At 40.5% G+C, this 13,745-nt stretch overlaps 1 protein-coding gene across 15 annotated transcripts in view; it reads right to left on the bottom strand.

Annotated features, from left to right (window-relative positions):
• The window catches only part of SPAG9 (sperm associated antigen 9), a 104,389-nt gene that overhangs the window by 43,653 nt on the left and 46,991 nt on the right, over positions 1-13,745 (bottom strand). For all 15 annotated transcript variants that reach the window (XM_030534500.1, XM_030534498.1, XM_030534504.1 and 12 more), the window contains 3 exons: positions 13,500-13,653; positions 1,033-1,243; positions 122-221 (listed from right to left, as the gene is read on the bottom strand). In XM_030534500.1, the coding sequence (XP_030390360.1) occupies positions 122-221; positions 1,033-1,243; positions 13,500-13,653 (465 nt within the window). The remainder of the gene's footprint in view (positions 1-121; positions 222-1,032; positions 1,244-13,499; positions 13,654-13,745) is intronic.

Below are 13,745 nucleotides of genomic sequence, written 5' to 3' on the forward strand. Positions count from 1 at the left end.
TTACGCAACATGTGCTCTTAATCGGTTAAAACGCCAAACAAGTCATCCAAATTCTAAATGAGTAACTGTGGTACTTTTTGAAATCCTAATCTGTGTACTCAAGTCACAGTAAGCAATTTACCTTGAACCTTTATATCCACTGAGGTCTTTATCCATATCCAGCTCTGGAGTGGACTCAATGATGGCTTGAACTTCAGATTTTTCTTCATTTTCATTAGCACCTGGGGGTAGAGGTGGGGGAAGTAATATATATCCATTAACCACATTGAATAGTCACATACAAGAAAATCTCTGTACGTTATTGGCTTAAACAGAGTCACATGGAAGGGTCCTCCTGACAAATAGCATATATTATTGTGGAAACCCTCTGAACTGTACAAAATTTGAGTCCTTATAGTGGTAATTTTATATCGGCCTCACAAGTTTAAAAAGTCATGTCATTCATTAAAATAGAAGGACTAATGAACCGATTCTATTTAACTTTAATTAAAAATCCATTTTACAACGCCCAGATTTCAGGTTCTTTCTGAAATGGTGCCGAATACACACTACTTGGCTCTGCTTGCTGATAAAACAGGTTGAGCACTGGTTCGGCTACAACTCTCATTAGCAATAGGTAAAAATTAATATTGTAAAGACAAGGCCTTAAACCATGCAATAGTCTCCCAAAGAAAGTGGTGGAAGACCCATTACCTCAAATATTTAAAACCAGACAGAACAAAGCAGTCAAAATATATTGTAAGGGAAAATCATGAAGGGAGGTGGAATTAGCTCATTTAGTCTCTTCCTAGGTTTTTTAAATAACCCTGGAATGTAGTTAATACATAGATATACTTCACATTCCATGGAAAATAAGGTGTGAACAGCCGAAGAGGCAAATAGTGACCCTCATTTCAACATCACCAGTACTCTGCACTCCCAAACACACATACTTCTTTCCCTCCAGGGATCAGTGACTGACTTTGTATTGCACTGCATTGAACTGAATTGCATATCAAGCACATCACACGCTGAACTGTTGCAGCAGCTTACCGATGGACACAGTTCTTGTTTCTTGAGCTACCTGCACTTCAATGTGCTTGCTTACATCTGATTTCTTGTTCAGTGCATCTGCACTCTTTGCAAGCCCTTCATTATCCTCTTTCAGGGGAGTTTCGGCAGATAATCCAGGCACATCTGAAGCAGCTGTTGATGCTGGGGTAGTAGATTTCGAGCCTGCTTGACTAACATCAGAAAGTTCATCCTAAAATTGAAAGTTTTATTGTTTACACAATTGTCACAGGTATTAGTTTACACAAGAAGGATTCCAAATGAAGAAAAAGCATTAGTGCATGAACTTACTTCCCATGCTTATTGTGTTAATTCCATTCAAGTTAAAGCAATAATTTAGATGTGATAGAATATGCCGACTCTAATGAATTGGAACCATTAGATACATCTCTGTGATTTTAATATTTAAGTTTATGGTAGGTACGCTTTAATAAGTAGAATGCTAAAAACAACTTGGCTTGCACGGTCAAGAAAGTGTCTCCAAAAGCTATCAAAGACTATCAGCAGTATGAATGAAACTTTATTTGAGCCTACTTAGGCAACAAACTGGGTGTACCACTTCAAAAAAAGCATCGAAAAAATGGATAACACCCTAATTTACACTACTGTTCACTGAGAACATTAAGACAGACAAAAATTAATATTAATATGCCTAAGGAATGGAAATCAGTTGGCTATGGAAACTAATCTGATCAAGTTGGTGGCATGGAATCAATCATTTATATTATTGTGTTTTCATTTACCAATTAAGTCCCCACACGGTGGTGTACTATGGTGGCTAAATGTTATCTAGTTGAGTAAAAAGGACTACTTCATTATAGGACTTCCCCTAATGAAAAGACATGTTGAAGCCTTGTCTAGACTGAACTGTGCAGAAACCTCCCACTGTTACAACTCCAGTGCAGCTCTACCAGTGCTAAGAATAACTAGCACTTATGGAGCGCCCTGTCCAGAGAAGCTCTACACAACAATAGTAAGGTTATCCATCACTAGTACACACTATCATTCCCCTGCTAATTTCCCATTAATTCTCAGGGCAGACACTCTTTGGAGACTGCCTTCTAGACATACAGATTCTGAACAGACAGATAGGCACCCAGACTTAGTCGAGTCACCAAACAGACTGAGGCCTTGTCTACACTATGCATTTTAACTGAATTTAGCAGCGTTAAACCGATTTAACCCTGCACCCGTCCACACAACGAGGCCCTTTATATCGATATAAAGGGCTCTTTAAATGGGTTTCTGTACTCCTCCCTGACAAGAGTAGCGCTGAAATCGGTATTGCCATGTCGGATTAGGGTTAGTGTGGCCGCAAATCGACAGTATTGGCCTCTGGGGGGTATCCCACAGTGCACCACTGTGACCGCTCTGGAAAGCAATCTGAACTCAGATGCACTGGCCAGGTAGACAGGAAAAGCCCCGCAAACTTTTGAATTTCATTTCTTGTTTGCCCAGTGTGGAGCTCTGATCAGCACAGGTGGCCATGCAGTCCCAGAATCCAAAGAGAGCTCCAACATGGACTGTACGGGAGATACTGGATCTGATTGGTGTATGGGGAGGCAAATCTGTTCTATCAAAGCTCCGTTACAGAAGACGAAGTGACAAAGCATTTGAAAAAATCTCCAGGCTATGATAGACAGAGGCCACAGCAGTGACAAGCGTAATGGAAAGCCAAAGAATCAAATGGGCGCTCATGGAGGGAGGGAGGGTGGACTGAGGTCTCCAGCTATCCCACAGTCCCCGCAGTCTCCGAAAAGGATTTGCATTCTTGGCTGAGCTCCCAATGCCTGTAGGGTCAAAAACATTGTCAAAGGTGGTTCAGGGTACATCTCATCAATTTACCCCCCTTCCCCTCCCCCCCCGTGAAAGAAAAGGGAAAAAAATTGTTTCTTGCCATTTTTCAATGTCACCCTATGTCTACTGCATGCTGCTGGTAGACACGGTGCTGCGGTGCTGACCAGCAGCATCCCCTCCCCTTCCTTTCCTGATGGCAGATGGTATAAAATGGTGGAAAACCATCATCATCCCGTGAGTGCTCCTGGCTGGCCTCGGTGAGGTCGGCCGGGGGCACCTGGGTAAAAACGAGAATGACTCCCTGTCATTCCTGGCAGATGGTACAAAATGCTTGGTAACCATCCTCATCATAGCAGCTGGAGCCTGAGCTCCATCAGCACCCACCCCCTTTTGTGTCTAAAGAAAAGATTCTGTACTCCCTGGACTATCATAGCAGCGGGAAGCTGCCTCCCCCTCATTTTATCTCGCTAAAAAGTCAGTGTTTCTTATTCCTGCATTCTTTATTACTTCATCACACAAATGGGGGGACATTGCAACAGTAGCCCAAGAGGGTTGGGAGAGGAGGGAAGCAATGGGTGGGGTTGTTGCGGGGGCACCCTCTAGAATGGCATGCAGCTTATCATTTCTGTGGGATCTCTGGGGCTTTGACCCGGAGGGGCTGTGCTCTCTGGCAGACTTGCCCCATATTCTAGGCAGGATTGACTATTTTTAGACATAACATAAAGAAGGGAATGACCTGGGGAGTCATTCCCATTTTTGTTTATGTGCCCCCAGCTGACCTCAGCGAGGCCAGCCAGGAGCACCCATGACAGCAGCAGACGGTACAAAAGAATTGATAACTGTCATTGCCAATTTCCAATTGCAAACGGTGCAAATGACTGATAACCGTCACCTCATCGCCAATTTACAATGGCGGACAGTGCAATAGGGATGGTAACCATCTCTGCTACCTTGCAAAGGCAAATGAATGCTGCTGTGTACCACTGCAGTACCGCCTCTGTCAGCAGCATCCAGTACACACACAGTGACACTGACAAAAGGCAAAACAGGCTCCATGGTTGCCATGCTATGGCATCTGCCAGGGCAATCCAAGGGAAAAAGGGTGCGAAATGATTGTCTGCCGTTGCTTTCACAGAGGAAAGACTGAGTGACAACATTTACCCAGAATCACCCGCAACACTGTTTTTGCACCATCATGCATTGGGATCTGAACCCAGAATTCCAATGGGCAGGAGAGACTGCAGGAACTATGGGATAGCTACCCACAGTGCAATGCTCCAGAAATTGACGTGAGCCTCGGTACATGGACGCACACCACCAAATTAATGTGCTTAGTGTGGCTGCGTGCACTCGACTTTATACAATCTGTTTTACAAAACTGGTTTATGTAAAATAGGAATAATCCCGTAGTGTAGACATGCCCTAAGTGTTCAGTTTTCTACAACAGTATCTTGTACCTAGGATCTGTAGCCAGAGATGAGGCACTCCATTTAGCCAACTTGCTTTATATCATGTTTTCTATATTAGGATAAGAATATTCTCTTTTATTCAAGTTATGGGGAACTTTATGTGACAACCTGAATTGGGAATATTTGCTAGGCTTTTGTCCAAGGCATAAACCAACTTCTAACCTGAGAGAGGCAAGAATGAGGTACTTAGACAAAGAGGGTTGCAATTAACTTCTCCAAACAGTGCCAAAAGGGACCTTGGGACAGTCTAGCACTGATACAGCAAGAGCAAAACATGACAGTTCTAAGGGTTTTTACACTGAGTATACAGATTAAACATCCTGAGACTGATACATAGAAAAAGTACATTGATTTAGAGATTACAGTTTAACCTTTCCAATGCCTTCTGAAACAAAATTGGAAGAACCAAATAGCTGCAAGCAAGCTATTTAAGTATCAGGAAATATGGCTAAAAGCACAACACAGATTTGATCTTGGAAATGCTTTTAGATCAAGACACCAAAAACAAAGTCGAGGTTGAAACAAAGTTTACAATTCATGACGCACAAAAGAAGTTTAATTAGGATTTCAGTCTTCACATTCATGCTGAGAATTTCTTGCAAGATGAGATTTTTAAATTATTATTACAATAGGGAGAAGCTAAACAATGTGAATATTGCCACTTACATGGGAATTTTACTGCCGAGGGAACTGAGAGTGAGGAAGACAGTCAAACAAAGCAGCACTTTTGAAAAACAAAATATTACACACTTCGGATACAGTATTTTTCAATGATACCAGAATCTAGGCAGTGCTCAGTATGTGTCATTTAACCCGTTTACATACTTAAGGGAAATTAAAAAAACAAAGAGGAAAATGTTGCTAGTTTCTGAACATTAAATTATACTGACTGCACATAATCTTCAAAAAATCTGTATAGCCTCTAAAAAGTAGATGGGCACTGTACATGTATAGGAAATTTAAACTGGTGTTTTTTTTGTTTTGTTTAATCTCTTACTTACTAGTTACAAGACAGAAAGCCAAATAGGATAGGAAGCAGAATATGTAGCTACATTTTGAAAAAAGACCTTGGGAGGGATGGAGGCGGGATGGTGAGGAGGTTTTAATGCAAAAAAACAATAAACAGTATTGTAATCTCAAAAATCCTCAGCATTCTTCCCTTCGCCATTTAGTTTTCTGTACCAATACTTCCTGTATTATCCTCCATTGTTTGGTATGCCAATCCAATTCACTTTCTATTCAGAATAACTGACTGCATGTGAATTTACTGCTAAAGTACAACATTACTATATGGAGCGTTCAGACATTTATTCTGAATTTTACTCTGTTGTCACTGCAGTATATGAAGTAACAAGCTGAAGAGGAAACTGGTTTAATATATTGACTATTTATATGCAGAATTATTCAAAATTAAAAAGATATGTAATAGAAATAAGGTCACTGCACAAAAAAGTGTAATATATACAAAGAAGAGGTGACACTTCAAATGTAGCTGAAAACTCTTGGTATATTCAGACTGCTGAAATGTTTGATTTTCCTTTAGACATGGACTCAGCTGTAATTCTTTGTAGTCTTCAAGAAGTTAACTAGGTGATCAACAACCTCCCCTTTCTTTTAACGTATATTTTGGTTCACACCAGCTAATAGTTAAATTATGAATCCAGGTCTTATGCTTACAGATTTTTATTACAGCTGCACCAAAAAGCTCTAACCAGGATTGGGGCTCCATTTTGCTAAGCATTGTAACAATACGTATGAAAACAGTCTCCGGTAAAAAAAAAGATGACAATCTAAGAAAAGTGGGCTACAAATGGCGTGAGGGGGATTGCACTGAATATGTTTAAGATACATACTTTCATACCTATGTACCTATGCACATGTTCCCTGAGAATTATAATATAAAGTACCTACTATCCCCATCACCCCTGAAGACATCAACTAAAAGGTAAACCCCAGTGACATTTCTGAAGATGAACCACACAATTTTGATATAAATATGGAGATGGCTTTCAAAAAAGCAATTAACACTGAATTTAAAATAACTAACTCCACAAGACTGCCAATTTCCACGTCATGTGTGCCTCTCTATCACAACTGATCTTCCCAGTTTTTTAATGAAACAGTCACTGGGATCCAGGAAGATAATTGCCATATTGCACCAAATTAGACAAATGGTCAAATTTATTTTAGTATTCCATCTCGCAAATGGAATGGCAAATACCATATACTTCGGAGAAAGACAAGTTCTCCATGATGGGCAATTAATGCAGTATCACACACCAGGAAAATATTTCCTCCTAACTCGAGGCAATCAGTGACTAGCTTGTGTCCTGAAACAAGAAGATAAATATCCCTATAATATTTAAATATCTAACGTAATTACATACAGTTTCATTAACCATATTTTAATTGTTCTTTGCCACCATTTCTTGTGGCAATGAGTTCCAAAGACCGTGTTCTGTTAAAAATTTAAAAAGGAAATTTGTCATTTTAACTTTATTACAGCTGAGTTAGAACAAAGTGGCATAGCTGGAGATCTACTGTGTCACAATACTCACAAAGTCAAATTACACGTACATATAGACTAACCCTGAATGGGTTCAAATTAATAGTTTGTCTGGCCACTATGTTTAAAAGGTGCTTTCTAGATCCCTAACTAGTCTAGAAAATAGTTTTAACACACTATCTTGTTTGTTCCTGCCACAAGTTTGCTTGCTTGAGCAGGTTCAGGGAACAGTTTTAGCCTCAGTTTAAACTGGACTATTGTAAACATTCACATACTGAAGTGTATACAGGACTTTGCATACTGAGGACTCTTGGGCTCACAGGTATTTGGGCTTAGGGCCTCCAGCTGGATGCTGCTCATTCAATCTTTCAAACACAAATGATGGATACTGTATAACAAATATACTCAGTTCACCTTCAGGTGTGCATCTAGATTAGTCTAACTCAATACATCTCAAACATGAAGGCAACAAACACCTCTCTTCCACATACTTCAGCTTACTTATGAAATTTACATGTTTTATTTGGAATCTACTGTGTAAATATTACTCCGGGCTTCCTCTCATTCTTTAAATTCGACTCTTGAGAAAAATATTCAAGAACCAGAACGGTTACACAGCTTTCAGAACAGCAGACCCCCGAATACAGAGTTTCTCACACGAGTAACAAGGCTTTAAAAATTATTCAGCTTTATTAGCCTGGGGACAAAAACCACTATTCAAGGTGAAAAATATCTGTACTGCCATGTTCTGAAACCCAATCCCTCGTCCCCCATGCACAGTCAAAAGGAATAAACAATTGTGTATTCAATAAGATATTCTGCATTTGTGTAGTATACATTAAATAGGAACATAATATATTCTGTATGTAACTTACTATGCCTCTCGATTTTGTTTTACCGTATTTCCTTCACTCTCACTTCCTCACTACAGCCTAAACCTGCGCCTGCGTTTTCCACGTGTTATTTCTACTTCTCTTCCGCATATATCCCTTTTGCTTTCTCAACACTGCTTTCTGCTATGTCTCCTTTATTTTCCATCCCATTTCCCTCCCGCTCCTCCAAAAATGCTGACTTTGGATCTTAATTTATCCCTCCACTCTCTCCGGCACCAACCATCACCCACAGAAACACACTACACCCAGCCTTGCTAATCATCCATCCCTTCATACATAGGGCTTGAAAATAACCAGAAGTCTAAACTAGATAATTTAATTAGACGAAGGGTCTCATTGTCTAGAGGCAACATCCAGCTAGGAAACCAATCTCCCTACCAGTTTGTGCTTTGTGCTCCTTGGATCCTGCTCAGAGGCTCCATCCTTTATGGTCGCCATTTAAAAAGTGTGAAATCTGAAGCCTTCCTACCTTCCAGCAGCCAGCAGTTTAAGAGGGAGTTTTATTTCCCCACTTCTAATCCAGAACCTCTAGACTACTGCAAAGGGAGGACATCCTCTACTGAGCTGACCCTATAACAACCTTTTTATAAAGCTCTCCTTTAACCTGCCTCTGCTGCTGCTTACAGCTGTCTCCTAGCCAGCAGCAAGAATCTTACCTCATCCACAGTGTCCTTAATAGCAGCAGTAAAGTTTACTAGAGGCTTGTTAATTTCACTCTGTGGTTGAGCTCTACCAGCAGCAAAGATGCTGGTCCTATCTAAGGATTTAGACAGGCAACGACTAGTTTGTAATCTATTGTTTGGAAGGGGTTCTCTGCAATCATAAATGAAAAGCAAATCTTACTGTAAATGCATAAATTAATGGTATTTACCCCAGATGAAGTTCCTAGTCATATGAATTTTTCAAGCCCTTATGATTAATTTAGCACTTTTAGGTCCGGCCCCATCAATGATATCAAGCCTCATCTTACCATATTCTTTACTAAATACCAAGAGTTCACTGTACTGGGTTACATATGTAATACCAAATTCTGAACATCTGAAACAACTTGCTGTTAATAAAGTCTCCAATTGTCTGGAAGTGTCACAATTGCTTGCATTGTCTCCATATACCAATAGCCATCACAGATTTAAAGGTGCCCAAGATGGGAAGAGTGAATATTTGTTAATCTCACAGTGAATCAACTGGAGACTATAACAAAGCATGCGTAACACCTGACCATTGGACATCTCTGACGGATTCCAAGAATATGTATGTTCCCCCCAAAGATACTCAGGAAGTCATGAAGCCCAAAATTAAGGAATTATGGCAAACAATTGAAGTCCATTTTCTAAAAAGGCTACATGATTAAATATTATAAGCCACCTTTTGATTAACTTGTAGTAGATTTTTTTTGTTAAGGTTAAACTGGATAATAATTCATATTTTAACATACACGTAATGAAGGGAGGAATTTGTACTATTACCAAGTGAATCCAGAGCTCACCCACACAGAATAAAACCTCAACATGAATGTTGGCTCTGTTCAAACATTTATCCAACTCTGTATTCCGAATGCATCCACTGAAGAATGCAGCACACACTGACCATTGACTGTAGCACACAAAAAGCCCCAAACAAATGGCTTGATTGCCCAACAGAAAGCGGCTGTGAAGAAAAAGGGTCTCAACTGATTTTGAATCAATTGTTTCCAAAAACAAGGGATTAACCAAGGGTTTCCGTATAATTAAATTGTTTTGCTATAACTACTTAATTGCTTCCCTTGCATTTGGAAACTGGATTTATCAGTAGATTCAGCGGATAGCAACATGCGCTCCGGAAATGAGTGAGAGTTAAATGTATTTCCATTAAGCAGGAGTTAGTCTAAATATTTTCCCCAAATATTTAAAAAATGTGAAATAATTGAGTTTATTTTATAAGCAATGTTTCCTAAAGACTCTTTTCATGGAACGAAGTTGTGTATTTAAAATTCCGTCACTATGTTTGTAGAGAACTAAATAGTGGTTTGTATGCAATGCAATCAGAGTAGGGATAGAAGAAAACAATACACAACTGCATCTTGTCTTCCAGTGACACCCAATATTGTCCTTACTGTACAAAGCTACAGAATATCCAGATCAACTCTGGTCTGTGTTGCTCCTGGGCACCTATACGGAGATGTTCTTATGTGTACCATTCTGCATCCTTCAAATACTATTGCATGAATAAAAATGCAGGTATTTGAGAGCAGTAGTACAAGATACTGGCAAGATACATCATGTTTAAAACTATAATAGAGAAATTAATATTCAACTCTTAATAGTGACTGCAGCATATCATGCCATTCCACAGGATCATTTATTAAATACAGGCACTGCTTGGTACTGTGCAAGATAAATAATATCTAACTTACAGATATGGTCCCTGCCCTAAGGCACTTAGTCTTGTAATTAGATGGAGATGTGTATATATAGAGCAGCAAAATTGTGCACACAAGGTAGCCATTTTTAAGTGTGTACAAGTTAATATTTTTTAAAGGACTAATGCCAAGAAATATAATTTGACAACATGAAGTGACAGGTATTGTTTTCTGGAGGGGATAGAATAGAGATCAGAAAACCTCCCTTTCTATCTCAGCTTCACCCACTCTTAAATCATATAGCTCTAACCTGTATTTCAGCAAAGTAACTCCTTCTAAAGCCTGTCAATTTCTGAATTACTGAAATTGCCATGGGGAAATACGAATACAGGGGATTACTTGGGCATACACAAGACAAATCTGACTCCTGAAAAGGGTACAGTAGCCTGGAAAGGTTGAAAACCACTGTACTATAGTATTTCTGTTCATGGATTGCAAAGGGACAGAAAGCTTTCACAGGGTCTTCTGATCCTTTTTCAGTTTCTGTAAGCATCAGGATCATGAAGTATGCTATAGTTTAGACAACGCTTTATCTCCTGAGTTTGGGGTACTTAACCACTTGTGAAGAGGCATCTGTTTTTGTACCTCCAAAAGTAGATGGGTTCATTAGTGGTAAGGCCCTTGTGACACCCCAATATCCTAATTACATGACAGTGGTGAATATGTTTTGTACAAAGTATGTCTTGTGAGGTATTCTAGAAGTCTTGATCTGCTAGACATTAATATCTTGTTTGGATTGTATGTGTTATTGTTGTATGTGAAATTATGAAGCTTCGCTATGTATATGTTACTGAAACATGTGAGGTTGAAAGCACCCACAAGCAACCCTCCAGGTACAACAGTAAAAAGGCCAAACAATGTTAATGGCTTATTGAGGGAATGCACACAAACACAAGGATTACCCCATGAACTGTGCACAATGGAAACCTCTCAGAGACAGCACTACACAATGGGAACTATTTGAACCATCACAGCAAAAGAGCTTTTCAGCAAATGGGAAGAAGATATAAAAGAGGGACGACTCTCTGGAACAACATACCTGGAAACACCCGAGGAGCAAGGACTGAACTGTGGGAAGCAATGGTTCCAGGTTAGAAGAATCTTTACCCTGTGTAAGAACACTTGGGAAACCAAGGCAACTTGTGCCTTAAGAATCTACCAGCCTGTTTATCACTCAGGGTGAGAATTTGCTAATTTATAGCCTACCTATCTAGTGTCTTAAGCTCAGCTGCATTTTATTTATTTACTAAAGTAATCTACTTCGATCTGTTTGCTATCCCTTATAATCATTTATAATATCCTTTGTAATTAATAAACTTGTTTCCTTAAACCAGTTTGAAATTCATAAATGGGGACAAAATGCTGTGCATATCCTCCTCTGCACTGAGGGAGGGAGCAAATTTCATGAGTTTGCGCTGTACAATTTTCTGTGCAGTGCAAGACAATACAATTTTGGGTTTGCATCCCAGAGGGGTAGTGCACTTGAGTGCCGGGCAATCCCCTAGCTGAGTTTTCTCATGCAGAGCTGATTTCAGTGTCTGTATCTTTCTGCAGCTGTGCATGTCCCCAGGCTAGTAGAATGGGCGGGCTCAGTGGTATCCCAGTACATTCAGTGGCACGCCGAAGGGGGGCAGGGGTACACCATAGCCCTTTTTAATAGGATAGGAGAAAAGGTTAGCCATGTGGTACAGTCTCACTCTTGCTCTCACTTCCTGGACTGACCGAGTGATGGAGGTAGCGCACACAGTCCATCACAGGAGTGTCTCACGAATCCAGTAGTTTAGGCACCTGCTTTTTAGGCCAATTTAAATTCTCTTGGTTCAAGGATCGAGCATCTAGAGAAGCCTTACTCTTCCAAGAAACTGTTGGAAAGCACATATTTGGTGAACTTGGATTAGAGGACAAACCCTGTGGGCATAGAAAACCCCACAGGATTTATGTCCTCATCTTCAGGCACTAACAATTAAGGTCTTCAGTCATTTCAATAAGAAGAGCCCAAAAGTTAAATACTGAATAACAGAGTTAAAGAGGACCACCTCTGTCATTCCATCAATCAGATTTCTTCTTCCTTCTGAAATAATGTAATCAGATGGTCTCTTGACACAAAGCAGCTGTAAAATCAGACTCCCTTTCCAAATTGTATGTGAGGCAAAAACCTTATTAGTTCTACAGAGCTTTGATATCAAAGTCCTTTTGAATGCTCCAAAAAATTATTACATTATATAGTTTTAGTCTTCCCAAAAGACATCTAAAGAGGATAGGGCCATTCAGATGTTCCTTCACCTTTTTATGGCAGCGAGTGTGGGATTATATTTAAAAAACATTTCAAGTGGAGAACACTTCAAATTCATTTGGTATTTTTAAATATATATATAAAAAACATGTTTCAGGAATCTCATATTAAAATTAGAACTATTTTCCTCCTCTCAGGCACACCACTGAATATTACTGATTTGATATTTTAATTTTAAACTACGAGCACTAGAATTACACAAATTTTATATACAAATACACACATATGTACATCACAGTACTTGAATATTCAAAAGTTTTTCATCCCATAGAACATTAAATGCCCAAAACTGTTTATGCCAGGGGTCTCAAACTCGATTTACCTTATGGATAGTGCCAGCCCTCAAGTCCCCCCAGCAGGCTAATGTCACTCATGCTGCCTGGATCCTGCCCCTCCTCCCCCGCCAAAACTCCACCCTCCACCGAGTAGGGAATTGGGGTGTGGGCTCTGGGAGGGAATCTGAGTTCAGAAGGGGATGTGTGGGAAGGCGGTGCAGGTTCTGGGAGGGAGTTCGGGGGTGCAGCGCTTACCTGGGGCTCCAAAGCAGGGTGGGGGGCTTCCACACATTTCTGTCCCCAGGCACCACACCGGCACTGTCCCAATGGCCTCAGGGACGCTCAGGGCAGGGGTAGTGCACAGAGGCACAGCCCCACCCCTGGGCCACAGAGAGGGCCGTCAGCCACTGGAGTGAGCAGGTGGGGCCAAGGGAGAGACCCGGCGCCAAAACTGATAGAGCCCCGTGGGACACCTTGGGGAGCCCCATGGGCCGGGAGTTTGAGACCCCTGGTTTATACTGTCTGTCCAGTCTGTAAATACTGGAATTGCAGACCTTAAAATTTTTTAGCTCTGAAATAGCAGGAGGCAGATCTAGCGTTCCCACCCCATGTTGGAAGTGCAGCCCAAATCCCCATTCACTGAGCACACTAAATTCCTTTCAAATACAAGACTCACTAAAAATCACATGCAATAACTGATGCATTGAGGAGTTTATATAACCGGAGGATGACAGTTCAGCCCTTCTGGTAATGTAGTTATCACCGACAATGTACTGAATCCATAAGATGCAAAACAAACCTGAAAAGCAATAGCTCACCTTTAGGCTGGTGTGGGAGCGTGGCTGGCTTAGCTCATGGAATTTCCAGTGCTCTGACCCAGGTGTTTCCCCGCCTTCTCTCTGAGTCTCAGGTGTAAGCAGTGCATCTCCTGGAGGTAATGGGAAGATGCCCAGTGATATAGGACGCTCTTTTCTGTTTGGAAAAAACAAAAAAACAAAACAAAAAACCAAATTTCATGAGCTTCAAATTTCACACACTCACTGCCTATGCTATACCTGCTTCTG

Source organism: Gopherus evgoodei, chromosome 15 (genome assembly GCF_007399415.2).
Source record: "Gopherus evgoodei ecotype Sinaloan lineage chromosome 15, rGopEvg1_v1.p, whole genome shotgun sequence".
Taxonomy (NCBI): Eukaryota; Metazoa; Chordata; order Testudines; family Testudinidae; genus Gopherus; species Gopherus evgoodei.